The sequence below is a fragment of the Parasteatoda tepidariorum genome, chromosome 8, assembly GCF_043381705.1.
Source record: "Parasteatoda tepidariorum isolate YZ-2023 chromosome 8, CAS_Ptep_4.0, whole genome shotgun sequence".
Lineage (NCBI taxonomy): Eukaryota > Metazoa > Arthropoda > Arachnida > Araneae > Theridiidae > Parasteatoda > Parasteatoda tepidariorum.
Genome location: NC_092211.1, coordinates 66,805,223 through 66,832,005, shown reverse-complemented (window position 1 = coordinate 66,832,005; position 26,783 = coordinate 66,805,223). Strand labels below are relative to the sequence as shown.

Sequence of the window (26,783 nt, the reverse complement as noted above, 5' to 3'; positions counted from 1 at the left end):
AATATCCTTTATGAATTTTTTAAGATAACTTTGAGTCAATTTTAGCCGCTGCAGTAGTTATTCAACTTAGAGGTCATAAATGGCATGAATGTTGATACGTCTTTAATGTAAATAACGGATAAATTGAATAAGTTAGTAAATGCAATAAGGAATTAGAATTTTATATTTGGTTTTTACAAAGTTTCTATATTTTTTTGAATGATAATGTATATTAGGATTTGAACAATGTTATTGCTGAGACGTTTCCTTGATTAAATGTTTTCTCATTGTAATTCTTTTCAGTACAGTACGGAGGAAAAACGAACCACCCTGAAAAACTTTTGATCCTATTATCTTTTTAATTACTAATTTTTTTTTATTATTTCCGAAAGAGTTTTGAATTATAAGGTAAAATTTTTTTTTACATAATTTTAGACAAAATAATTTCATGCGATAAAATACAAAATTTGAGTGAAATTGGTCCATTAGTTCCTGAGAATTCAAATTTTAAAGAAGTTGTAAATTTAAAATTCGATCCTTAGGAACTATTGGATTGATTTCACTCAAATTTTGTAATCGTTAAAATGACGTAAAAAATTTACACCTTATAGTTTTAAAAAAATTTTTGACTCTTATTAAATGACGCAATTAAGAATAATAAATAATTTACAAGGATTATTTTTTGCAAGGAATTTTCTTTGAATTATCGAATTTTATAAATGTGAGAGAAAAAAATTCCAATTCACTTAAAAAGTTTTGAATAATGAAATACGCAAAAAGTAAAATAAGCATTATGTTGTCCAACCTGTTGACCGCTTTCTTGGTAATAATAATCATCTGTGTGAAGTTAAAACGTAAAAGACTGTAACCTTATAAAAAATTTAATGCAGATCATTTTGCACTTAAAATCTATAAATTAAACATTTCTTAGCTAAAACGGTATCAGCCGGGTAAATGGAGTAGTTAAATTTTTTTTCTTTCTTTTGTTCTTATAAAGCGCATTTAAAATTGATTTGATGCAATACAACCCCCTGACGATAAATAGTTCGCCCACATGCAAAAATCGCTTTATTTTGCAACACGCGATGCAGAGCATTTTTATAACTAATTGCTTTTCAATAAAAGGCTCTTTAAAATCCATAGTATCGGTAATAGCTTGTTTAAATCCATGTTTACCATAGTTAATCCCTTTCGTCTTATAGTGAATGTATTTGCCAGACTTAATGTAAAATTCATATAAATCCTCTTCTGCTAGTTAATACAACACCTAAAAATATACTCAGGTATAATTATATCAATCAAATAAATGGAATTATTTATTAATTCTTTTTCTTTTATGTTTATATTGAATTGATATATCATAATACTCCCCCAAACCTAAAAGTAAAAGATTTCTTTGGTCTGTGATACGCGATGCAGACCATTTTATATCTTAGTATTTTTCAGTAAAATAGCTCATTAAAATCCAGATTATCCATGCTAACTAATTAAAATTACATACTATCGGTAATAGCTTGTTGAAATATATTTGCCATGCTCAATGAAAAATTCATATAAATCCTCTTCTGCAAGAACTAAAAATATATTCAGGGTATGTCAATCGAATGAATGGAATAATTTATCTTTTTCTTTCTTGTTTTTTACTCAATTGATATAGTACTCCCCCGGACCAAAGAGAGATTGTTCGATTTGTGGTATGCGATGCAGAGCATTTTATAGCTAATTGCTTTTCAGCGGAATAGCTTATTAAAATCGATAAAGAGGTCTAGAAACAACTCACTTAAAAGCCGAAAAGCGAAATCACCTCTGAGCTTATCTCTGAGCTAGCCTCAAAAGATGGAGTGATAGCTGTGGGAGGTCTGATGCCACTAAATACACGGAGACAAGATGCAGGTAGTTTCGGTGCAAGGTGGTACCGACGAGACGGGTCATGCATACCAATCAGACCACCCAAGTTGAATTTTCTCTTCTCGAAGAGTAGCGCTACAGCAAATCCGAGCGCATTTTAACCAACGCATTTTTGTAGCACAGTATATGTCGCCCAATGTAAAAGGTGTTGCGCAAAAAAAAACTTGACTGCGTCAAGTTTTTAAAGAGTTACTTCGCCGCGCCGTGTGTGGTCTTTGTTCCCCTCTTCGCGATAATTGAAACCTTGCAGAATTTCGCCTTCCCACCTATTCCCATTAATGGGATTGGATAAGGGGATGTTCTTGTTTTTTAACCCACTCTGGCGAACGACAAAGCTCATTGTGGACGGAAATGAAAACTCTTCTCCCACTTTTTTCTCATTTTCTGAAAGACGTAACAACGAAGACACACTTTTAATTATTTGTCGGTGGGGTCGTAACAGAAAAGACATTTTCTACAGCAGGTTCATTACACACACAGGCCCCGCAATCATGGGAGATGCACCCCCCCCCATCCTTTTATTCCACCCCCATTTTTCATTGGTATACAATAGGGCGGGGTCTTGATGCACCCTGGGTGTACGCAATCTGGTACTTTTGTTATCTCTGAACAGCTGTTTAACGAGAATAGTCCAATAAAAGGCTGTTGGCGAGAATTTTCTTTATTTTCTTATTTGCGGCAGTTGTTTTTTTTAACTTTTCGTGTACGTAATTTTAGAGGGAAAAAAATGCATTTTCGACAACATTTCCTGGTATTGAAGTCCGTTTTTCTAGAATAGTTGAAAATCATATGCTTTAACAATTAAATTTTAGAATCAGATGGACAGATAAAATATGCATATAAGTAATTCGTAAAAATAAAATTTAAAAAAAGCAAATGAAAAATAAATAAGATATTCGTTAATGACGTTTAGCCGTGGTTAAAGCACTGAACATTTATTGCGAAGAATTGGGATTCGATCCCCAGTGGTGGTTTGAAACCAACCTAGCTGCAGATCGTTGGGTACCAATTTGTCTGGAAAGTAAAGGTGGCCTGTGCGCTGTGCTGACTATTATTTCCACAATCATACCGTTGTTAACGAAATTGTGCCCTGGCCCACAACGAGTTGTAGCGGTATTGCAGTGCCGTTAATTTTGTGGCAAAGTTTTTGATAATTTTAATTCCAAGCAATTTAAAAAATTATGATAGAATTGTTGAATAATTTAATACATAACATAGGTAAAAATTAAATAAACACAAAGTGAATTAGTACTTAAGGCAAAATTTGCATTAAAATGAAAAACATCTTTCATGCTTCAAAAATGCATTCTTATCAAAGAATAACCAGTTCAAAAATTTTATTAATATCTTAGAAGAGTTGATTTAAAAATATATTTATTAATTTTAAAGGATTTACTATGAGGTATTCAATACTTGTAGTTCTCGGGTAACCGGAGAATAATGATTCCGATTTTATTTTTCTGTAGGTCAAATTGTTGTTTTTTTCCATGTTCTTTGGGAATCTAGTTATTTATATGATGAAAATGGTCTTATTAATGTATAAAACCAATTCGCAAACACTTATAAATTTATATTTTCAAAATAGAATACTTTCATTTGTAACATAATATAATATAATATAATATAATATAATATAATATAATATAATATAGTTTAAAAACAGATGGAAGCTTCCCAAGACTTTGATGCAGAAACAGGTTGCCCTGAACCAATTAAAATTAATGTCCNATAACATAACATAACATAACATAACATAACATAATATAATATAATATAATATAATATAATATAATATAATATAACGATAAAGGCAAGCTTTTGTACGCATAACACTAGACTATGTCAAACGTACTTTAGTAGTAAATGATTTTCATTCAAAAAATGTATTGAAAAAAATCTTTAAAACTTCAATTGAGAAGAAACCGAAAAATACATATAAAAAGTGTTTTGAAAACTGCATCCAAAAAGTGATTTCAAAAATTGCATCTAAAAATAATCTAAAAAACTTCATTCATGGGAAAAAACGGCTTGAAGAAATTTTTCCAAAATCGATCGTAAAAATTACCCTAAAAAAATATTTTAACAGTGAAAATGAATCGTTGAAACTGCTTCTAAATATAATCATATAAAATTACTTCTAAAAAATTATTTAGAAATGAAATCGAAAAAATCTTAAAATCTGCACTCGTAAACTATTTTAAAAACATATGGAAGAACGTTTTAATTTTAAAAATTGTAAGAACTGAATCTAAAATGAATCTTAAAACAGCATCCAAAAAATCTTAATATTTTATAAAATAAATATTTCCCTACTTTGAGAAAACTAAAAATCTATTTCCGGATAAAAAATCTAAATTAATAATTTTACCTGCCCATATAAGCTATTTTTTTTTCTTTAAGTTTAAATCTATTAAATTATGTTCTTGATCTTAAATCGGATAAAAATTCGAGGCAGACTATCCGGATGTATTTTGAAAATTGCGAAATATTATGCAAATAATTTCTCGGAATGATAAATGTAATTTAGACAAAACTAGGATAATGTTCGCTTAACTAGACCAATTAACTGAAACAAAATATGGATGAGTTAGAGGAAGTAAGAAAATTCCTGATTTCTTTTTTAAATAAAGCTTACATTTATTTTCTTGCTTTCAACAGTTTACATCAATTATTTCGATTACGGTAGTAGTAAATAACTTGATCGATTTGGAGAAAAGCATTTACATAACGCAACGAAAAAAGAAAGAAACAATTATGTCATTCATTTTCTTTTCAATAATTACAGTCTTGAATAATATTTCTACAAATCGCGATTTGGCTTCAGTATTATATTGACATTCATTTATGCTACACTTTTTAAAATTTGGCACTCTATGAAGTTCTGTTTGTGGCATTTTAATGCCAAAATATTTCGTTTCAATGTTGCTCAGTTTTGAATTATATTTTGTAAGGACTGATTTTTAATATGAATTTGTTTTAAAATAATGTAGTTACAGTATTAATTTATTTTAAGAGTATAATGCTATCCAGATGTGTATTTTTTTATTTTTTATTTATTTATTTAGATTTATCTCTTTTGAGTCATTTCATCTTATTCCTTAACTATGACATAATAGGGTTGCTTAAAAATACGAGTTAAAACTTGTAAAACATTAAAAAAAGCTTTGGTTTTACTGCTTTAAAGCTTCATTGCCTTAGGTTAAAAACAGTTTTAAAACTTAGTTAGCAAAGTTTAATATTTTAATTTTAATTGTAAAGTAGAGTATGCAATCGAAATTTCAGTAGTATAACCTCTGTAACGTTCTTTTTTAGTAACGCAGCGTAGTGCAATTCACTTTTTGTATTTTTTTAAAAATTATATTTGTTGTATTTTTTTTATCATTTCGATAACTTTTTCATATAGCACCAAAAAGTGCTTTTGGTTCTTAAAGAGACTTAATTAAATAGATGAGATATTACACTTCAGAGCATGATTATTGATCATGCTTTGATAAAAAATGAGCAAATTATTCGTAAAAGATGAGTAAATTATTCGAAAATTAAGAAAAAAAGCTCAATTACTAAATTTAATTATTGAAAACAAAAAACTTCTTATTTTTTTATTGAAAGCTTTCAATGTTGTCATAGAGGAAATGTGTTCTGCTGTGAAACTAAAATTAATGTTCAAAGATAAGTCAAGAATTTCCCATTCAAAATATTATAAAAATTTATATAAAATGTAATAAAATCAATTAATAATAACGAGCTATGTGATTTCTGATATCACAAGAATATTACTTTAATTCATAGTTTCTAATGTTGCTGCAATGCTGAGTTTCTTAAAAAAATGTTTCCTTCAGCGAAAAAAAAAAGATAAATATGTTATGAACTTATGCTGAAAAATATTGTAATAAATCAAACATTATTAAATATATTAAAAGGAATTCATCACAACAAGGAGCTATACAATTTCTGTTATAATTAAAATATCATTTTAATCGATAGCTTTCCGTGTTATTGCGTTGAAATTGATCCTGTCGTCAAAAGAAACTAAATGCGCAAATATGATTGAAAAAAGTCTTGAATTTATGTTAAAAACATTGTGAAATTGTAATAGAACAAAGCACTGTAAATTTATTAAAATAATTTAATAATAGCAAGGAGCTGCCTGATTTCTGCTGACATTTGAAAATCGTTTTAGTAAACAGCTACCAATGTCAGTGCAATGATATGTTACTTTAAAAAAATGTATCCTGCTGCGGAAAAAAAAGCAAAAACCTGCAAAGACAAACAAGTCATGAATTTATATGCTCACAATGTTGCGATAAAACAAACGCAGTATAAGTCACATGACTATTCAACGGAGTGGGTGGTCAGCTGATATGCACGAAATCGTGATTATCAAATAATCTCAATCCCTAACTCATAAAAGTAACCATAATCTTATCTGTGTTATTTATTTAGCTGCTAAAACTAACTAAGTTATCTAAGTTGGTGAAGTAATTAAAATATTAAATCAGATAAGAATGATTGAATCTTTCGCTAAGAGTTTTTGTTTCAACTCAATTCCCGCCATTCAATTGCATTAATTATTCAAATGATATGCTAAACATATGCACGCGCAGAGAATTATTGCAGCTTTATCGTTTATCACGTGACGAAGGGAACTTGGGATTCACCCTTCATAAGATGGAAAAAAAAAAGAATTTTTTTTTCCTTTGTCGAAATCGTGATTGCACGCCTGATGTGTTCATCTTTTAAAGGAATAGCTCATCTCACGAACTTGTTTTTCGCTAATTCTCACCTAATTCAAATAAAAATGGTAATAAAGAACGGAATTTTATAGACGATCCATTAAGACCTTCGAATTCTATTCTTCCTCTTCTTCGCTTTTTAGGTTTTGTTCGAATGAACGGTAAATCTTACAATGCACAATGACGCATATGTGTCACAGTTCTTATTTCATTATTTAAATGTGAATGCATTTTTATTTTTCCCATTTTATTTCTACTATAATATTTATAATAAAGTAACACTAAAAGAAAACAAATAATTATAAATGTATAATGAAATAACATGTATCATAATTTGTTTAACGAAAACTGTCAAGACATATTTTATGCAAAATAATATCAAGCAAATGCTTGATATTAAATAATATCAATAATCATTTTGTATAAAATGCTCAAATAATCACTTTTAGTCAAGTATGATTCTGATTTTCAAGTAGAATTTCGGATTTTATTTATGTATTTTGGGGGGAGGGAGATTCTAATCAACAAATTTTCAATCTTTTTAATCTGTAAAAGAAACAAATGCACAATATGCAATAAAAACCAGTGATATTCAAAAATCTAATAGTTATAAACAAATAATTACAAGCATATATGTGAAATAATATCACTAATCATTTTGAACAAAATAGTCTTTCACTTTTACTCAAGTATGATTTTCAAGTAGAATTTCGGATTTTATTTATTTATTTATTTATTTTTTTGGAGGGGGGGGGGAGATACTGATCAACAAATTTTCAATCCTTTTAATCCGTAAAAGAAATAAATGCACAATAAGCAATAAAAACCAATGATATTCAGAAATCTAATAGTTATAAGCAAATAATTATAAGCATATATGTGAAGTAAAAATATATTTGAATTATGTGTAAAGCATTTTACTAATAGTTCTTAAAAAAATTTACTTTTGCAACAAGAAAAAATGGTAAAATTATAATTATAAAATAAATAAAAGTTTGTTTGTAGATATTGTTTATTCATGAATTTCGTGATAAATTCGAAAACCATTATAAAATTATATTTGATATTTAATGTTATCAAAAAAAATTTCCTTTAAATTTTTCATATTTTCACTAAAGTAATTAAAAGAACAAATACTTCCCTCACAAGTTATTTAGGTACATAAAACTGCATAAATTATTGATAATTTCTTTTTCTGAATAATATTTACAGTATAAAATTATATAATTATCAATAAATACTGCTTCAGACATTTTCTTTAATTTCAGAACAACAAATATAATGTAATTTTAATATAATATGATGTAATTAATATAATATAATGTTATGCAAAATAAAATTTTATATTATTACAGGATCAAAATTATAAACTAAGTACAATAATACACTGAGCATAATCTGTCTTTAAAAATCATAGATTAAAAAACATTCCCTTTTTTGTGAAAGCAACAGACATTGACGCTGTTTTCGAAGCTCTGTCACTAAAGAAAATAAAAAGAAAAAAGCCATAGTTTAAGTGCCTTGCACTTAAAGCAATGCGATGATTTTAAACCATATATATTGTCGTGAAAATTTATCTAGGCTTTAGAACAGACAAATAACTTAAATATTTTAAAAGTTATTGAACTTTTTTTTTAAAAAAAATGCCAATTTCGCGACATTTTTCCAACTTGATGAAAATTATCAAAATCCCGTCCATATTCACAGTTTTTTAAATTTTTTATGAGTGCAGGCAAAGCAGCATTGGAATAAGCTTTCAAGCATTAAAAAATTAGACCACAAACACTTTTCATTTTCACAAAACTGTAGCTTTTTTCCATATTGACGCTTTGCGCCATTTTCAAAATAAGTAGAGACAACGCTGACTTTAGGTAGGCTAAACTTGAGTCATAATTTGCAGACTCACAGCAGTTATAAAAATAGTATATTATTCGCAAAAAAAAGCATCATTTCATCCATCGAAAAACAGCTTTAAGTAATTTTAAATTATCAGGAACTTTACATTATCAGTTTTGTTCTTTTTTTTTCCCCTTTCTAAATTTTAAAGTGAAACAGTAACTGAATTGAATTCTTGACTGTAACTGTATAAACGTATATTAAGGAAAAAACTATTTTTCTGTGTTTCATATTCTACCAGTATAATTTGTGTAGTCGATTGAACTACGTTTAATAGGTTCCGTCCTATATTATCTTATTCAGGTCCACGCAGAGCCAGGTCCAAAAAGCCCAAGAACAGCAGCGAACAAGACCTTACAGATGATGATGAAAGTGAGAAATCTTAAAAATTATCAAAACCAAAATGTTGGAGCTGGTTCAAAAAATGTTCCAAAAAAGCATCAGCGATGAATGTATTTTGAACCATTTTCAATTCATAAATCAGGCTGGCAATAAAAGATTACGAACGCGATTTATTTCGATGTTCTCAAATCAGTTTTATTAACCATAGAACAAGGCTACATAAATTAGTTATAGATAGTCACAATTTATAAATAAATTAGAACTTTTTTGTTAGATTTTTGGCAGAAGTATTTTTATTGTTGCAGCTTGATTTTGTTTCTGTTCCTTATTTTTTTTAATAATAAAAAAATTATTTTATTTTTGTACTGTATTATAATGTTTATTTAAAATAAATAAATTCATAACAGAACAGTTGTTTTAGGAACGCAATTAAATTTATTTTTAAAAGAAATATTAGTATTTAAATCGTTTACAAAAAGTGTGAAATAATTATAATTTTTATGTATTTTGAATATAAATATACGATAATAATATTTATGTTAAAAAATTTAAAATAATTCATCATTTATTTTAAAAGTTTTATTGTTCCTATTTGAGTTCAGATAGGTTTAATCTCTGACTAAGTTTACATAGTCATATATGTATTTAATTTGAAACTTGATTTTAATACCTCGAAAAGAACTACATATTTTAAACTACATACACTCTAAAAAATAAAACTCTCACTTTTAACGATTCAGCAATATTTGAGCTATATTTCGTTAATTTTGAGAATCATTTTGTCCCGAAATCGCGTTATTTGTGACGAAATGTGAACTCTCAAATATATGACGAAAATGTTTCCTCAACTTGGAACCTCCTCGCAGTGTATTTTGGGAGTTTGTTAACTGAAATGACGAAACTAGGATGAAAACAAGACGATCGGAAATAAAAGGACGAAATATTTCTTTACTTTTGACGAAATTCGTTTCTCCGAAAAAGTGAGGATAATTATTTCGTCACTTGGACGGAATTTTCGCTCAGACCATATACCAGGAAACGGTTTCGTCAAAAAAGAAGAGAGTTTCCTGAAATTTGAGTATCCACTGACTGAGTATCCAAGAACTGTTTACTGTTTAAAACTCTTTCAAAAATAGTTGATTGCATAATTGTATTGGTTTAATTTTGAGTGAAAAAGTTACTAGAAAATATAAATACTACTCGTTTTATATCTCAAATTTTGAGTGACAACCATATATTTTAAGTGTAATGAAATCTAGTACCGAGTAGAGTAAATATCCATCATTAGTTTATTTGTGAAAATTAATTGAAAAGGATTATAAGCAAAATTAGAATTTTTCTTCCCCGCCGTCTACAATTGAGTTCGGTTGAGAAAGGAAGGACCTCTTAAAAATAAAACTTACTTATTAAAAACAATATATCTTAAAAAATAAACTTACATCCTGACCTATTTTCAAATCTATATATTTTTTGTTCTATTTTGCATAAATCAGTTGAAGTTAATCGTATAAAACCGTTATAATTTCTTCAAAAATAGTTAATAAAACTTATATTGATTTTCAACATTTTAAACTTAGTGATGATTTTATCATATAACCAAGATTTAGTTTTGTCTTTTTACTTTGTCAAAGTTGTCCGTACTGAAAAATATATTTTTAAATTTAATTCTTTATTTATTTTTTTTTTAAGTGTAAAAATTAGACTTGTACAATCACTAATAATAAAATCTCAATTTTATTTACGCATTTTTCCTGTTTATTCTTTTTATAGCTATTAACAGCAACTTTATCTTAATTACGACGCAGATATTATAATAAGATTACTATATATTCAGGCGGTTTAGAAAACAACATTTGGTTTTTCTAGATCTGATTCCTTTACAATAAAATTTATATAGAACCAGATTTTTATTTTTTTGTTAGCATTTATTAATAAGAATTAGAATAGCAAGCTAATTACTTCTTTACTATCAAAAAATAATAATTAAGAAAATCCCAATAATGAGCATATTTTTCATTACTTTAGTTTAAATTGATTATTTTATCATTTGAAAAACATTCAGTAATTTTTCATAATATATTTAAAACAATTTCATCCCTATGAGAAAGCTCTTGAGATCCCATACACTGAGAAAGAAAGTATGGTTGCAACTACCAGATTATGGTAAAATTTACCATGTTTCTGGCTTTGTGGCAACACCAAAAAACCCAAAATCTTTTACAGAAGCATTCGGGTAATAATTTTGGTAAAATTAACAATAAAATATAGTTTTGTGATAATGTTAAAATTTTATAAATGTGGTAAAAATTTGGTAGTTTTATCATGATACCTTAGACCATGGCCATCATGGCATAAAAACCATTAGCTTACTTTTCTGCCTTGTATTTTTACTAAATTCGGGGTCATAATAACCATAATTTTTAAAATCAGAATTTTCATGAACTGTTACCACATGAAGGGTTTAATTACATTGACTTATATATTGGCTTTATTACCAAATTTGAGTTTTTTTTTTAATTAGAAATGTTTAACCTTACAATATAGTAATTTTCACTGAATTTTTTTCTCCACGTACTAAGCTAGAAGAACTCCCATTATATTATCAAAAAGTTATGTTAATTTTTACAATGAAAATAACCTTGAAATCATAGCCTACAAATATGTTTTCGGCATAATTTCCGTACAATAATTATATGTAACATATATTTCTTTAAATTGTCGAATTCTAACAGGTGCACTGACATTGACATTAGCTTTCGAATCTTCAGTGTTCGGAGGGAAGATTGAAATTCCATTGGGAAGCACAAGAGCGGAGAGATTAGAAATGTGTTGTGTTTGAATTACCTCTCACCACCCTTGTCTAGGTATTGAATGCGTAGCAGGTGGTGTATTGGCAGAAGATTTTTAGATTGAATTTGAATTGAATGCAAATTGTTGTAGAGAGAAAAAAATTGAGTAATGAAAATTTTTTATTTTAGTAAGTTTTCAAGGATATGAACACATATTAGCGAGCTGTTGAAAGATTGTTCGGAATGCGAACATTAAAAGTTTGAAGTAGATTGAGTACTATTCAGGTTGAAAATTATAATTTCCATACTTTTATTAAAGTTGTATAAGTTACATGAAAGTTTTGTAAGGCGTAAGGTTGCTTGTACTTCTAATAATAGAAATGTATCATATTTGAAAATTAGTTTGAGATCCTTAATATTCATTAAGCACATATTATTAAATACTGTATTCGAAAATGTATTAATAGTAATTAGCTTCGATTTATTATTATTAACAATTCATTATAAAATATTTATTGATTTTTTTAAAATTATCATTAAAAAACATGTAAGATATTTAAATTAAACCCTTAAAAAAGTGTAAAATTACAAGATTTTAAAATACTAAGAAACAAAAATTATAAACGAGATTTTCCGATAACATTCATTTTTTTTTAATGACAAATTTTATTGGATAACTTAAAACCTGTACATAGATTTGCTAAAATTAATTACGATTAGCGTTAATTTTAAACACTTACGACCATAGAAGAAAAATAAATACAGCATTTCACCAGACAATTTACATAACATTAAAAAAATAATTATTGCTTGAAAATAACGAATTTTTGCTTTATTTAGTTGATTCTTTTTCGTTCTTTTTTTTCTCTCTTCTTTTATTTATTTATTTTTTTTTTTTTACCATAAATCAAATAATAATAATTTATATTTACTACTTTTCACGCATGAAATCAGTAGTTTTATTAAAAGTTAAGTTAAACCTAATAATAAAAACGAATGTTTCCCAATTCAAAGAATAGAACATTTTTCATAATTTTTAACTGATGAAAGCACATTTTAGAAATAATAGGTAAAATAACAAATATATGATAAAAAGTATAAAATGCCATTTTTGATCCACTCCATTTTCTTTTTTATTTAATTAATATATCGTTCAAGCTCCTGAAATGCTCGTCATTGCTTCTTAATATCACAAGCCATAAACACACAGTGAAGAAACATCTTTAAATCTATATCTGTGTATTTCATAATTTACTCATTCCCGTGATTCTTTAACTGCAGCCCACTTCAAACACGATATCGAATATCGAACGTTTCATTCGAAAATTTTTCCACCGATAAAATAGGTACAAATAAAAAAGCAAAAATCCCAGCCCCCATCGGTTTATTTGGGGATGGTTCGAAACGATTTTAATAAAGGAAAGAAAAGGGACATGTAGTGGAAAGAAAAAAAAAAGAAAAAAAATTGAAGCGAAAAAGGTGAGTGGTTGTGCTCCAAATCATTAATCTCGGAAAGTAATAGCATCAANTTTTTTTTTTTTTTTTTTTTTTCTTAAATGACGAATTTTATTGGATAACTTAAAACCTGTACTTAGATTTACTAAAATTAATTACAATTAGCGTTAATTTTAGACATTTACGACCATAGAAGAAAAATAAATACAGCATTTCACCAGACAATTTACATAACATTGAAAAAATAATTATTGGTTGAAAATAACGAATTTTTTGCTTTATTTAGTTGATTCTTTTTCGTTCTTTTTTCTTCTTCTCTTCTTTTATTTATTTATTTATTTTCTTACCATAAATCAAATAATAATAATTTATATTTATTACTTTGCATGCATAAAATCAGTAATTTTATAAAAAGTTAAGTTAAGCCTAATAATAAAAACGAATATTTCCCAATTCCAAGAATAGAACTTTTTTCATGATTTTCGACTTAATGAAAGCACATTTTAGAAATATAGGTAAAATAACAAATATGTGATAAAAAGTATAAAATGCCATTTTTGATCCACTCCATTTTCTTTTTTATTTAATTAATATATCGTTCAAGCTCCTGAAATGCTCGTCATTGCTTCTTAATATCACAAGCCATAAACACACAGTGAAGAAACATCTTTAAATCTATATCTGTGTATTTCATAATTTACTCATTCCCGTGATTCTTTAACTGCAGCCCACTTCAAACACGATATCGAATATCGAACGTTTCATTCGAAAATTTTTCCACCGATAAAATAGGTACAAATAAAAAAGCAAAAATCCCAGCCCCCATCGGTTTATTTGGGGATGGTTCGAAACGATTTTAATAAAGGAAAGAAAAGGGACATGTAGTGGAAAGAAAAAAGAAGAAAAAAATTGAAGCGAAAAAGGTGAGTGGCTGTGCTCCAAATCATTAATCTCGGAAAGTAATAGCATCAACTTTTCATTCCCTATCCCGAGGGACGAGAAGGCTTATAGAGCAAGCCATTCATTTGCCATCTTCCCAAGGGTTCAATATAAGAAAAGAGCTTCTTGACACCTTTTGCCGATGATTGGTGTTTTCTACCTTGTGCAATAAACACCTTCTCAATCTTTTTCGATCGAGGTACCAATTTTCTTAAAAGTATTCGAACGTCTGAATCCGTGCTCATCATCTGCTTTTGAAATAGCTCATTTTCTAACTTCTGCCGCCTTCAATGGAACTTCTTCCCATTGTTGTTGTAATCCCATTTATACAGTTCATGATAACTCTAATAAGGGATTTTATTGATGAGGCGAGCTCTGTGGCAAAATAATGCAATCAAGATGTATCCGTTCCTGCTTTTCTGTATCGTGTGTACCATAAATCTCGTTAATTAGCTGGTGGCACTTTAACTATAAGATAATAGTAGAATGTCTAAGGTATGCAGACTAATGACGAAATAAAACTTTATTGGATTTACCGTTTTAGTATATTATCAGTAAATTCATAACTTCTCTTGAAAAGTCGAGTTAGGATGGATCTAATTCATAACTTCTCTTGAAAAGTCGAGTTAAGATGGATCTTAAACAATTTATTTTTACCTGTTTAAGCTAATAAGGTTTTAATTATATCTGTAAAGAACTCTCTGTACCAAAAAAAGCAACAGAGAATAACTATAACATAACAGTAGAATGCTTATATAAGATGTTGGGAAATAAGCAAGTGGTATGTATCAGCATTATTTTACATTGTGAAGCGTATCCATCAAAGAAAGACACTTGATGTGACGCATCAAACAATGAAGGGAACAAATTGTGACATAGACATATTCAACAGAGAAAAAAAAACTTGGTGTCACACATCCAACAAAAAAAGCAAATTTGACAGACATATCTAACAAAGAAAGAATCTTGATACGACGCATCAAACAAAGAAAGAAATTGTGATACATCCACTAAACTTGGTGTGACAGATCAAAGGACGAATGAAATAAATGCGACATAAGCAAAGAAAGAAAACTGATGCGACGCATTAAACAAAAAATAAACTTTATACGGTACATTCAACAGAGAAATAAATAAATGTGGCATAGACATATCCAACAAAGAAAGAAACAAATGTGACATAGACATATGCAACAAAGAAAGAAACATGTTTTAAAAAAATTGCATCATATTGAGAATAAGCTTTTCAATGTAAACCTTTTGTTTACACATTTAACAAACACGTTCATCATTATTAGCATTCAATAATCAATACTTCAGCAATCGATTTCTCATTACTGATTTCAGCATCTTATAGCATTTTTGATTACTACTTAATTGCTACTTATTACTTTTAACAAACTATATTTGCACTTCTATCAAGTCATAAATTTTTTGTAAGCTGATAAAAGTGCTAAAATGCGCTTGATAAAGTGCTAAAATAGTAATTAAATTGCAATAGATTAATTATTCTAGATAAAATTTTTTTAACCATGTTTGGACTTACGTGTATGCATGTACTTTTTTGAATTAAATGACGTAATAAAGGGATGCCCTTAATTAAACATTTTAATGAATACTTCTTCTCTCTTCGTTGATTGAACAGGATAATCGTTATAATTAGAAATTATTTGACCGTATTCTTTTTACGCCCGTGCTTTGAAAAATTTCTAAAGAAGATAATTAAAAAAATTAAAAGAAAAACAATTATTTTTTTTACTTTAGCAAAAAATTCATAAAGACAAGAATTTACTTTTTAAGTCTGTCTTCTAAGCTGAAAAAAAAAATTAGAAAGACAGGAAAAAATTCCGGAGTTGTTTAATAAATTCCTTTTAAGGGAGTAGATTTTAAAAAATACTTTAAGTGGATTAAAAAATGTCAGAAAAGGGGAGGGGAGGAGAGACAAAAGAATGTGACTGTGGAATATTTTGCGTACTCAACTTATGAAACTCTGTTTAAACATTTTGTATGACCTTAACTCTGCAGAGCACATTCACTAAAGAATGTCAGCAAGATAAAAAATTAAAATAGAAAAAAAAGAGTACAGCTATTAAAAAGCTCTTTAGAAGCGAAAGAAGTTAATTGTTTTCTAAGCGGGTACCTACGGACTTGGGTAAAAACAATCATGGCGTAAAAATGAATTAGCCTGGGACAAAATTTTAAAATATTGTCTTTGTACTGCATTTCTTTACAACAAATGATAAAAAATATTTTTTCGAAACTTTTTTTTTCCTTTTTTAGAATTTTGTAACCGCAGTTTTCGTTGAGCAACAATTATTATAAATACCACAGAAAGCGTTTGGAATTTACTTAATTTTTTTTTAATTCTTTTTTCGTTCGCTTTAAATACAATTTTAAAAGAAAGAATGCAAGAAAAAAAAGAGAGGGAAAAAATAACAAAATGACAAGAATTGTATTTTTCGTTAGTGGGTGAATCAATTGAAATGATCAAGAATTATGTAAAAATGCAGATAAAGTAAACATTGTTTGAAAAAAAATGGAAAATGGCTTCTTCAATCCATTTTTTATTACCATTTCTCTCTCTCTCTTTTCCTTTAATGAAATTTAACTTTAATCGAGTTCTGCACTGAACATACCGTCAAAATTGCCTTTTGTGGTGAATTAAGCCGCATGAGATCTCCAACATTATTTTTGATAAAAACATTATATTAAGAGAGAGAGAGAAAGTGAAAAAACACGTCGGCATTCCGCAGAAATAATTTTATATTGATTAATTTTATTTATCAAACATCACCATCCATTGACAGAAAATATCTATTTTTCACAATAGACCACAATATTTCCCTAACTCGGCCAATTTACAGTATTAATTAACATCCTCATAACTCAAATTTAAACTATCTCTACTCTTCTCATATGAAATTTAACTTTACTCTAATCTCTGTTCTACTATATTAAGTTAAATATTTTATGAAATTTAACTTTAATCTAGTTTTGCACTGAGCATTATGTCAAAATTTCCTTTTTAGCTGAATTAAGTCGTAATGGTTCTTTAATATTATTATTTTTTGATAAAAGACATTATAGAAAAGAACAAAAAAAGGTGGAAAAAAACACGTCGGAATTCAGAAGAAATAGTTTTATATCAATTTTACGGGGGTCAATTTTATTTATCATGAATAACCCCATATTGACAGAAAATATCGATATTTTACAATATGCCACGATATTTCCCCAATTCGGCTAAATTATCAACTTCTTCATAACACAAAAGAAAACTATCCCTACTCTTGATAATATCGTATTCCATAGCGACAATACTTGGCATATTATCATATTCAATATTTATCATTGCAGATAGTGTTGGAGATATTATGTTCCATAATTATCCTTACTGTAACATTATCATTGCTGATAATTATCGCGATATTATAGATAACTCATTCCCGATACATCGTGAGACCAATTTAGAAAAATATTGTTATCGCCATATTTATCTAATATTGATAGTTAATGATATAAAATAATCTTGTTACTACTCAGAATACAAATATAAGAAGAAAAATCAAGTCGTTATTATTGCAAAACTAGACTTATAAATATTTCTACTTTTCTTTTTTTTTTTCAATTCAAGAATTTCTTTAATAATTTGCTGCTAATTAATGAAAAGCAGAAAATAAAAAGCAGAAATGGCTAATGAAAAGCTTTATTTTTAGACTAGTACATACATGTATCAATACGCAATGCATAAATTTTGAAAGCACAATTTGAGTACCAGATCAAAATTATAATTCTAAATAACCTGTTTAACATAAAAAGTAACTAAACTTTCAAAAATTCGGAGAAAGAATATTTAAAATGGCAAACGATATCTCTAACAGAAAAAAGTTATTCTTATATTTGGACTGAAATATTTATGCAATATGCCATGCATCAATTCTGAGTGCACAATTTGAGTACCTCAGCAAAATTATAATTATAAATAACCAGTTTACTATAAAAAGTAATTGAACACTCAGAAATTTGGAGTATGAATATTTGAAATTGCAAAAGATATCGCTTACAGAATGTTTGCTGAATTTGTTTCGCTTTTGATAGAAAAATGTTAATAAAAAAAATTTAAAGTAGGAAATATTAATTATGCTTGAAATGAGAAGGTTTTTTTTTTCTCAACATGTCACAAATTTTCACCACACAATTTTACTATACATTTTATTGCAGCAATAATTCATTTAGATTCCTATTTAATAACAACTTTCTATATGCAATTCAATTTTATAACCTTTAAATTACATTTAGGATCAAACACATGAAACTTCATTAAAAATAATTCAATCAAAAAATATACGGAAGTTAATGATGAGTCATACAATCATCTCAGGTTGATCTATAACTCCAAGGATTCATTCTTCCAAGAGTTTTCAATAAATAATAATTAAAGATGAGATCAGCTTGACTGATAAAATAGCTGGTTGAAAACTGTTTCTGCATTTTTTGTTCATGTTTAAACTTTGAACAATGAGTGCTTGTTTTTTTTTTTTTTTTTTTTTTTTTTTTTTTTTTTTTTTTTTTTTTTTTTCTATAGACTTAGATTAAATTCAGACTTGGATTAAATTCTCAGATTAAATTCTAGAATGGCCGAAATCAAGCAAATAGTATTTTGGTTTTCATTATAAGGACAAAAATATTCGATCGCTGAAATAGTTTTCCAATATCCAATTTCTTTTTCCAATGCCCACCCAGATGCTGATTTTCGTCATTCGGTCATCAGAAAAGTAGGTTTGATGGTCACTCTCTCAGGGGCACCGTATTAAAAAAAAGGGAAACTCATCCTATCCAGAATCAGTACGAAGGACATATAATGCATTGAAGAGAAGGAAAGAACATCTATGCTTTATTCGGGATTCGAACCCGGGATCTTTCTGACTTAAAGTCAGCTCCCTGACTACCATACAGACCAGTCGGAACCAGCACCCAATTTGAATTGAACTTCTTGGGCAGCACAGGCCTGAATTTAAATCCTGCATAGCTCAAAAAACGTTTTAATTACATAAAAAATTAAAATAAGAAAGTCATTTAATTCATTCATCTAATTTTTACATTTATTTATTTAAATTCATTTATGCAATATTTGTCTGTTTATTTATATGTTATTCGTTTACTTATTATTTATTCGTTATAAGTTTATTTATTCAATATTTATTTCTAAATTTATTTAAATTTCAAATCTGAAAACTTATTTGTTTTGAGTCAAAAGATGCATTATTAAATTATAATTTTACTTAAAAAAATTTATTTTTGGGAAATATAGCTAGACAAACTTCATTTAGATTATTTTATTCATTCACTTATTTTTTTTTTTTTTACTTGGTGCTTCCACAAAACTACAAAACTAAACTATCGTAAAAACGCGTGAATATTATTGTTGTAGTGTTTTACCTGATGAAATTTTCATTTAACGATTTAAATAAAATATTTCCTTCATTCATTTATTTATTTTATTTGTTTAGATTTCATTCAATTATTTATTAATTTATTTTTACATTTTTTTATATTTTTATTCATTTATTTAAATTTAACTATCACAAAAACACGTGAACATTATTGTTGTAGATGAAATTTTCATTTGACAATTCAAATCAAATATTTTATTCAATTATTTATATCTTGTTTATTTTATTTATTCTGTTCATTTATTTATTCTTATTCATTTATATTTCATTTATTCATTTATTTTTATTTATTTATTTTTTTTATTTATGTTTTTTATTCATATATTTAAAATAAACTGAAACGCGTGAACATAATTGTTGAAGTGCTTCACGCCTAATGAAATATTCGCTTAAAGATTTAAATCCTGATTTAAATCCTGATCTTATTTATTTATTTTTATTCATGTTAACTTGCTTATATTTTGATTTATTCGCTTCTGTTTCCTTGCCTTTTTCTAGAATAAGGTAACTTTCACTCATTTTAATACGAAATTAGCTTTATAATTCAACGCAATAAGTGCAAATCTTCAATCAGGAAAACACTTTTTTTAGCAGCCTAATTATAGTAAAGATTTAGGCATTCATTTACATTTTTGCATTTTATTCAATTTGCAGCTTAAGTTCATAATATATATATGTATATATTTTGTTCTTTTTTAGGCCCAAGAAGCAGGAGAATGAAAAAGACTTCTGATGGTAAGGCTGACAAAAGACCTCGCACCGCATTCAGCAGTGAACAACTAAACAGACTACGGCAAGAATTTTCAGAAAATCGTTATCTAACCGAACGAAGGCGACAAGATATGGCGAGAGATCTGAAATTAAATGAATCTCAGATTAAAATATGGTGAGTACTATTCGAATACTCTTATACTAAGACGACGCTCTTAATATATGAGACTCTGTCTTCATATTTTATAGATAATGGGAATAAAATGCGTTACACATTGAGAAAAAAGTATGATCAAAATTGCCTGAATAAGGTTAAATTTACAGTGTTTCTAGCTGTATGGAAATAAAAAAAGCTCGATAATTTTGACCGAAGCCCTTTGGTAATGATTTTGGTATTTCGGTTGAATTTACTTTTCAGTTTCGTATTTTTTACTGAATGTGTGATAATAAGAACTACAATTTTGTAAACCAGAATTTCCCGTAAATCGTTACCATATGAATGGGGAAGTTTTCAAATGCTTGGTTCAAATACCGCATATTTTGGTTTTATTAACAGAATAATGTTTTTTTTTTCTTTTTTACAAGACATGTCATTACTATACTATTCTGCAATTTAACAGAATATTTTTTTTCTTCGTGCAGATGTATTTTAAGTTTTTAAAAACTTACAAACTATTAGAGTATGCAACTATTTGATGATTTATGCAAGCATCTTTGGTTCAGTAGCTAACTTTATCTCGAGTAAATAAAGCTGAGGAGCAAAATCGTGACGGCATATCTTCGGATAATCTTCAGGGATGCCTCCCAGATCGTCACCAGTAGCCCATTATACAGCTCTAGTCTGGCATAGATAAAATGCTACTACACCTCATTGTATTATGGCATACTTTTATCAAACATGTATCAATAATAAAAATATTTTGATGGAAGTTCACATGATAGTGAAGATAATAAATCTTTAGATTTAGTGAAGCATCTTTATTTATTCCCAGAATCATTGCATTTTATCCTTTTTTACTTTTCAAAACTTTCATTGTGTGGTTGCTAACATAAAGATTTTTTTTTTATTTTTTTTTTACAGAAATATTTACAACTATTATGTATCTGTAACTATAAAACTCTTGATTCAAGTTATAAAAAATTTGATAACAGATCTAATTTAACCAGATCTAATATTTGACACATCATCTAATCTAAATTTTTTGTAGTAATCATTTGCAAATTTTACAAAATGAGCGAATTGCAATTGTTTAAGTCTACTAATTTTAATAAAATACCTTAACATTTCTAGTGCTAGAATTAAAACGTTCATTCAGATAACCGTTTTTGAAAGTGTAACAATTTTATTTTACTGATTAATATGTTTTTCAGAATCAGAAATGAATTAAAAGTTATAAAAAGTTATCAATAAAATAAGAAATTATTTGCCACTTTTCATAACTTCGAAATTTAAGCTCATAATGACAGCATAATAAAAATTATTTTTTTGTAGTTTCGATTAAAATAATATTTTCTTTTTACTATTTTAACATTAAAATGTTATTTATAGTGTTAAAAAATGTAAAAACAACATTTTCATGTTAATTGTAATTTCTAGGCTGTTTATAACTTTTTAACAATGAAAAAGATATTTTTCATTATTGCAAACACTTCAATTTATCTCAGTTAACACTGTTGCTACATTTCAGCTAAAAAAATCTAACTTAACGATTAAAATGTTATCTTTGTAACTGCTAATAATAAAATATGATATCTGTGAAACATATCGCAACAATGTTATTTTTACAGCTTTTCATAAGAAAAATTTCACATTTATAACTCTTAACAATGGAAATGTTATTTTAAAAATATTATTTTTCATAACTACTAACAATACAAATGTTATTTTTATAGGTTCCAAAATAGACGAGCAAAGTTGAAAAAAATAAATCCCAGAAGGTCTCCACTGGCATTGCAATTAATGGCAGAAGGTTGGTTTCAATTGCATAAAATTTCCTAAACTTTCCTAACTATGCTTATTTGAGTATATATTTAAGTTTGTTATTTTTAATTCAAGCTATATGAATAATAAGATGAATAATTGATTCAAGCTATATTATCAAGCAATATGAACTATATGTTCGTGTAATACTGGATTGAAAATTTAATTGACTTAAAAAATACATAAAAAGGAAGTAACAGTCGACATGCTTCAAGCTCTTCAAAAATAGGCTCCCATTTTCAAAACTAGGCGGAGGTGAATGAGAAGAAACAATTTGTTCAAATCTCTTTTGCTTCTTCACATTAACGTCTGGCAAGTCTTGAAAATGGGTGCCTATTTTTGAAGCGCTTGAAACATATCGACTGTTATACACTTTTTGTGTATTTAAGCAAATGGCGTCTTTAATCAGATAATATCTTACCGCATTCGTTTCTTTCGGATTATTTATTTAATATCGTTCATATAGTTTGGACAAATAGTATAAATACATCGATGCAATATATAAATATTGTTCAGATTGTATGAACAATCTGAATCAAAATTCAAATATCATAAAATAGTACTTTAAACATGCTTACTCTATTACTATACTTCAGTTTGAAGACATTCCCCTGACAGTTCTATAAATACTGCCTTTACAGTTCTAAAAATAAATAATTAAAATCAGACACATATTTGTAAAGTAATAATTATTTCTGAAGCCCATTTGCAAGAAAATAACAATAATGAATTTAATTTCATCTTCAGTTGAAAGTAATTTATAAAATTTTAATAACGATATATTTAAGTAATCATTTACAGCAAGTACTACTTCACTTTTAAAAGGATAAGCATTTTCGGTTAAGGTTATTTTGAAAAACTATCACCAAAATGATGTAGTTTTTAAAGTAATTTCATTTTCAAAATAAACTATTTTTTCAGGAAACACCGTATTTATCATTTGATAGGTACGGGAACAGTTTAAAAAATTGCACTTTAGTAATAGTAGTTTAATTTTATTGAGAAATTTTTTTTTTGATCTTAATGATAAATAATTGACTCTTTACAAGAACGGTGAATCAAATTAAATTTTTTATTATATTTTGGAAGCCAAATTGAATTATAGTACATTTTTGTAAATATTATATTTATCAAGCATTTACTTTCAATTAAATTTTTTACTTATTTCTGTCATAGAGAGATAAATGGTAATTTCAAAAGATGAGAATACTTTTCATGTAAAATGTAATTACAAATACCCGTGGAAAATTTTATTAAAATGGAATTATTTCTTTGGTTAAATTAGCTTTTGTGGTTTGAATTAAAAATCATAAATTTCAACTTTAACTATAAGTTTCTTAGGGTAGTTCAAATTGATTAGAAATCACAGCTAATCAAAGACTAAAATAAGTAATTAAAGCTTGTTTAAAGTTTGAAAATAAAAATGATATTTAAAATATAAGTGTTTTTTCTTTCATAATTGAAAAATATAAATTTGTCTTTTCTTTATTTTGATAAGATTACAATCATTGTAAAGTGTATTACTTTCATATTTTTTGTAAGTTCTTATTACATACAATTGTTGTAAAGCTTATCAATTTGATAGTTTCTGTAAATTTTTATCAGCTGGCAGTCATTGTTAAGCTTTTTATTTTCATAATTTGCTTATTTTTGAAAGATGGCATTCATCATCATAAAGCCCATTACTTTGACAGTTTTTGTTATTTTTTTTAAAGATTATAATCATTGTCAAGCTTATTGTTTTCATGGCTTTTTGAAATTATATACGATGATAATCATTGTAAAGCTGATTACATTGATAGATTTTCAAATTTTCATAGGAAGTCAATTATTATAAATGTTATTATCTTAATATTTTTTATATTTTTTTCAACGAAAATAACTCAAAATACCCTTTTTTACCCTCTCATAACAGGTTTATACGACCACCGCACGCTACCTGTGAAAGATGACGATGATGACGAGAGACCGAAATCATCTTCTTCGTCATAAAACAAAATGACACAAAACAAAGAAATGAACTCTTCTGTGATTACCCACCGTGTCACTTTGCACCTTCAAGTAGGAAACCGCTGCACAGCCAGGTGCTGTTCATGGCCTTCTCAACAGGACATTTTACTCAACTGACAAAAATGGAATGCCAGCAGATTCCCTTGAAAATACCTTACGTGCAACTTTACGAACCCTGTGGTTACTTTAGGGAACTCGGATGACCAGTAGCTATTACCAAAAAAACATAAGAAAAAAAATCCTTCCCTGTAAAACAAAGACTTTGCCAGTTTAGAACTTTTCATTCTTAGGCCTAATGGGAAATGTGATAAATCCTACTAGGTCTGCATTTTCCTTGGCTTCTTAAACTTCGATTTCTTGACGTAATCGACTTAATTTATTCTTCATCATGTTAAAACTCACATGGCATGGTGTAATTACATCACTGTACTTAGCCGTAGAGGGGAAAATTATTTATTGAATTCCATTGGGGAGGAAAAGTTTTATACGTCACATCCGTTCCAAACTTTTATGTTCGAAAGTTCCTTTGTATTATACTTTTTAGTGACAGTAAATATTTTAGAGCTGTATATATTATAAAAAGGATTTTTCCCATGTTTTGTTTCATACGTATTCGATTGCTTTTTGAAAAAGCTCCAATTGCATTCTTCTAAATAATGATAAAATCCCAGTGAATAATGCATTAAAAGGTGAAGAACGTTAAATATTGTTTCAAATAATTTCTGAGTATGTAGTTCAGTGATTTTTCCTTCAAAATGCAATCACATCGTTATATCTATCCACGGAATATCCAGAAATTAATAGATTTGTCATTCTTAACATAGATAGTGTCTTTAAATACTGGTCGTGTTGTTACACTTATTATTTGAATCACATTATATGAATTTTTATTTNTTTTTTCTACTAAATTTCTACCATGACAACTATGACATGAAATAACACCCAATATAAATAAGATTAGCTAAGTTTTGTTGCTTGTGCAGCACTAATTAAAACCTTTTACCTCAATTTATTATTATTACACAACTTTGTGTGTCTACTATTCCTTGCAGTCTCATTAAGTTAATGCATAATTTTCCCACTGATTCAAACTAATTTTTGTTGGATGCACTTTATACTAGGTTATGATGGGGGGGGGGGGAATCTATTTTTAAGAAGTAAAAATATGCAATTTGTAAAATATGATTCTGAATTTTATATATCTCAAAAGCCTGTCGACTTAAAAAGGATGCTATAACGTGGAAGAAACCTTTCATGGCCAATTCTCTCTCACCTGCATAAGTAATTAGCAATTTAAATTAAAGAATAAGTGTGCTCTGGTAAACCTGAAGTAAGCCACACCGTAAGAAATTTCGTTCAAAAAATTATCGTAAAATAACCGGCAGCAGTTTGTCCATCCAATTAATCGTAAAGTTTACGGTAAAGAACATTTTTTACCTATACCGTTTTGAACCTTTTACAACTAGTATGGTTAAAAAAAGATAAATAAGAAACTGTACAGTTTTTTTAAACCATTTACGACTAGTATGGTTTCAAAAACATAAAAAAGAATTTTAACAGGACACTGGAGATAGCTTAGCAGCTTTATGTTGCTGCCACCTATGCGTGAATGAGAATATCGTATTCTAATAGCCCAGGGTCACAAATTGGGGACTGCAGGACACTGAAAACTCTTCATATGTTGACTTCTCAGATTAGCTCTCTCGACTATAATATGTACTTATCTGCAAGAAACTAAGTGGCTTCATTAGGTGAGACTAGTTAGTCCGATAAAATCTTGGTTGTTTGGTGAAAGCAGTTAATAAACCGTTTTTCTCTCAGTTAACAGTTTAAATACTATCTTATTTATGGTTATTTGACTCTTTGTTTGGAAATGGTAAAATAACAATTAAATAAATTGTTATTTAACCATTTTTTCTGAAAAGTTTCTAACAATGCATGATTTCAAAAGGCGAAAAACGTTCTCCCAATTATCCAAAAGGACAAACAAATGCATAATTATGCTGTGTGGAAGTAATCGGGATTGCATTTTGATATTTTGAAAACATTTTTTCAGGATTTGAAACTTTACGGTTTAATCTAAGCTTAGCTGAATAATTTTCTTTTCTCTTAACTTTAAATTTTAAAATAAATGGAGGTGAAATAGAATTCGAAATGATAATTCCTTGTTGTACCATCCTTTTAAGCTCAAACATACTACTGGGGGGGGGGAGGAATGCTGANGGGGGGGATGCTGAGGTGGCGCGTGGCGGAGATCAGACATACGACATCAAAGAGTTATGCGATTGCGTGTTGTTAGCTTGTAAGCGCGCTATAGTTCAGAATATGAACCTCTGACCTTGTCTCAATAAAAAGACAAAAATGACAGTTCAAATTGCAAACATTCTATGTATACAAGTAGGAGCTGATTTTGGTCAAAATAAACATTCGCTTTGATTTTTTGTAAGTTAAATGTTTTTACGTGGTGCACGGGTTGAATACTTTTGACTATGTAATATTATATAACTTAAACGTAAGCTTTGATTCCATTCTAGGAAATGTTATCTCTATTGAACTATGACTTCAATTTGCTCAATTTTTAAGTTAT

At 27.8% G+C, this 26,783-nt stretch overlaps 1 protein-coding gene across 2 annotated transcripts in view; it reads left to right on the top strand.

The window, feature by feature from the left end:
* Positions 1-25,089, top strand: part of LOC107443622 (homeobox protein E30-like) — a 68,195-nt gene extending 43,106 nt beyond the window's left edge. The window contains exons 3-6 of one of the 2 annotated variants that reach the window (XM_043046680.2): positions 8,820-8,888; positions 20,194-20,380; positions 22,099-22,175; positions 24,102-25,089. In XM_043046680.2, the coding sequence (XP_042902614.1) occupies positions 8,820-8,888; positions 20,194-20,380; positions 22,099-22,175; positions 24,102-24,178 (410 nt within the window). In that variant the 3' untranslated portion in view covers positions 24,179-25,089. 2 annotated transcript variants of the gene reach the window in all.
* The last annotated feature ends 1,694 nt before the right edge of the window (positions 25,090-26,783 follow it).